The sequence below is a fragment of the Pararge aegeria genome (assembly GCF_905163445.1).
Source record: "Pararge aegeria chromosome W unlocalized genomic scaffold, ilParAegt1.1 SUPER_W_unloc_1, whole genome shotgun sequence".
In the NCBI taxonomy this organism is placed as follows: domain Eukaryota; kingdom Metazoa; phylum Arthropoda; class Insecta; order Lepidoptera; family Nymphalidae; genus Pararge; species Pararge aegeria.
In genome coordinates, this window is record NW_024396987.1 from 692,604 (window position 1) to 696,172 (window position 3,569).

A 3,569-nucleotide genomic window follows, 5' to 3' on the forward strand; every position below is an offset into this window, starting at 1 on the left:
AAAGTAATTATTTATAGTAAATCAATAGACAATGAATAAAAAGCAGTAGACAATGAATCAGTATTTAGTGACAGAGAATATTTATTCAAACATTATATTATTAAGTAAGGTAACAGAATCTAATTTTAATTGAAAAAATGGGGTTTTTGTTGGTCTAGTACTATACCTAGCTGGTACTATAGTTATTAAAAAATCAGGAAGGAAGCAAATAATATACTATTCCTTATTGAGTATCAAAGTAACATTAAAATTAAATTAAATTCTTAACTTAAGTATGCTAATAATAAATTTAATAACAAAGTATTTATATCAAATGTAAATTTTCAAATTAAATGACTTTTACAATGCAAATACACAATTTTCAAAAAAAATAGCTAGTTTTCGAGTATCGTATGTCCTACATGTTTGAGACAATGCAAATTATGTATTTTTTGGAAGTTTATACAACTTGGTAAAAAAATGTCTTCATAAAAATTATTTTTTACAGATGGATGATATTAACCTTTATTACTTAGGGTTTTAACCTTTCAAACATACTGTCTATACCACCACAATACACCATAATATAGCTACAGCATTTTTGCGGCGCATCAAAAGACTCAATCTTATACAGGTACTAAACATATTTAATTGATTTTAATATTTCTGTAATTATTCTCTGAAATTATAATTTTTATTTTAGGGACGCAAATGTCAAAGTCAATGTAATAAAAAAACTTTTATTCAAAATAATGTTGCTTGAAGTGATGGCAATATTAGTTATTAAATTTATGTTTTTATTAGAATGCACAAACAAATTTAGGACCGACAGGATTAGAAACGGGAACTCTCTCGCATTGGCGGTATGACGACCATGTATGGTGAAGGCCGCGATTGCAGTCGCCAGTTCGCAGAACTACTGATGCCTGGGGTAGTAGGGCGGCGGGTACCGTTCCATCGCGTAGTGGCTGGGCTGATGTACGGGCGGCGGCGCGGGCGCAGCGGTCGGCGCGAACGAGACGGGCGGCGGGGGCGCGGGCGGCATCGCAAGTGGAACGTGTGCTCGCATTGCCTGGCTGTCTTGAGCCATTTGCATACCTGCTGTGTGGGCGCCTGCGAAGGGTGAAGGGTAGTAAAGCCCTGCTGGCGGCATTGGCTGATAGTGCTGGTAAGGCGGCGGCGCGGGCGCAACTTGAGGTTGCAAGAACGCCGGAGATGTCGCAACTCCGTGCGCAGTCGGCGGTGGGAACCTACTCGAACTCACTGATGACACGGGTATATCTTGCCTATTCGAGTATTGTTGGGAGTCACTTATGTTACTATTATTTGAGCTTGCGTTGTTGCTTGTATCTAGGTTCACTTCTGCAGGCGCTGTTTCGTCAGTTGAATTAATTTGTTGTAAAATGTCCAAAAACGTTTGCAATATCTCAGGAGATGCGTTATTTTTATTATTGTGTTTTATTTTGACAGGATTACTTTCTCCAGCCAAAGAAGATAAAGCTTGAATAAGTGATTCATCAAAGCTCTTTTGTTGTGCCGTGACTGACGCTAACGCTGCTTGACTGAACATAGTATTATTGGATTGATTTTTATGGGCTCCGGACGCTAACGCTCCATGATTGTACATAGTATTATTGGATTGATTTTGAGAGGTTCCTGACGCTAACGCAGCTGGATTGTACATAGTATTATTGGATTGATTTTTATGTGCTCCTGACGCCAACGCTGCTTGATTGTACAAAGCATTATTGGATTGATTTTGAGAGGTTCCTGACGCTAACGCAGCTGGATTGAACATAGTATTATTGGATTGATTTTTATGTGCTCCTGACGCTAACGCAGCTGGATTGAACATAGTATTATTGGATTGATTTTTATGTGCTCCCAAATTGCCGCCCTTGGCGTCGCCCATCATGTATTCCATGAGTTGTAATAAAAATTGATTAGGCACGGTTGAAACACCTGCATTTGACGGTTCTTCATCAAATATAGTATTATTGGATTGATTTTGAGGGATTCCTGCATTGAACGGTTCTTGATCAAATATAGTATTATTATTGGATTGATTTTGAGAGATTCCCTCTACATTTTCTTCAACGAACTTTTGAAACAAATCAGTGCTGATTAGTGACTTCAATATTTCTTTCAAGTTCTGGTACTCCTCAATCTTTTTTTTATAATCAAGAGTCCCATATTCCTCCTCTTCATTAATAGCTTCTAATTGTTTTTTTATCGCATCGATCCTTAGTTCCCTTTGCACACAATTTTCACACAGCTGGTCTGCAATTGTTTCATCCTCTCCCTTTTTCATTTTGATTCGCACATTTGAATCGTCATTCGAGGCTTTCCTTTTCGTAGGTTCGCTACTTTTTATTTGAGCGTGCGCTGGCATTATTGGCGGTGGTGGTTTACTGGAATCATATACCGGTATAGGTGGAGGTGGATGGGCCATTGTAAAAGGTGCCGTTGGAGGGGGTGCTGTAAATACAGGCGCCTGCTACCGAACTGAAGTAGTTGGAACCGTCGGTGGCGGCGGCGGCGGCGGCGGCGGCAGCGGTGGTTGTCCAATAGGCATCACGGGACGCGGGGCGATTGGCGCAACCGACACGACGGGCGGTCGCGGGAACGCTGCAGCGGGGGCAACACTAGCCGGCGCAGACACAGCCGGCAAAGGTGGTGGCGGTGGCGGCGGAGGTGGGCCCGCGTAACTCTCTTGTATGTATAATGCAATCTGGGGGATAGTCTCAGCTGCGGCTGCAGACATGTTGGCGTGACGCTCCGCTAAAACCCGCGGCAGTTGCCCGGTAGATTTGAACAAACTCTGCTCCTCCTTAGTGGCGTGCAGATATGTACACAGTTCGCGAGAACATCCAGCCGAATTTTGAAAGTCGTGACAGAACTTCAAAGTCTTTTTCATAACCTCGAACACAAGCTCGTGGCGGTACTTGCACCGTGCACCCTTGTTACACTGCCCCCATATAAAGTCCCGGCAGAAACTTTATTTGACATAAAGAACTTAAAGAGACCGGCAAAAAGTTTATTTGACATATCTCGGTATTGCTCCCAGGCAATTTACTAGTGACAGTTTGGGTTGCTCTATACACAGCCCAAACATAACAATTACCAATTGTTACATGACTTGGGGCACTTTACACCCCCAAAAATAACAACATTAGAGGAACTTCAGTCCGCTTATTATCTTACTGACTGAAGCTCTTGACAAATTTTAATCAATAAAAATTACAAAATTATCGACCATTGGCAGGCAATTTACACCTCCCAATAATTCTAATTAGGTTAGAATAGTGAAGGACCACATTAAATACTGTGATATAGCCAATTTGTAATTCCCTGTTATTTATTAATTTGTATGTTTGTATCGTTGTATTGTTAGTTGTGTGACTTTTAAACTCTAAACTTACTTACGAATTATTATAATGGCATTCAGAGCGTCAAATGCAACTAAATCTTCTAACGTGGCCAGTGTCAACGTTAAGCACGTTGACCCAGAAAACCGCAAGCGCCCTCCTGTCAAGGCACCCTCTAAAGACCTGCCCTTCTTGGCGAAGTCGGCCGCGGAAGGCCCCCTT

General features: G+C 41.4%; 1 protein-coding gene across 1 annotated transcript; it reads right to left on the reverse strand.

The window, feature by feature from the left end:
• Nucleotides 1-842: 842 nt before the first annotated feature.
• On the reverse strand, nucleotides 843-3,298 carry LOC120636760 (actin cytoskeleton-regulatory complex protein PAN1-like). The gene is given in 3 exon segments (XM_039908322.1): nucleotides 843-1,527; nucleotides 1,873-2,975; nucleotides 3,294-3,298. Coding segments are annotated over 3 exon segments (1,740 nt in total). The 3' UTR covers nucleotides 843-895.
• Nucleotides 3,299-3,569: the final 271 nt, after the last annotated feature.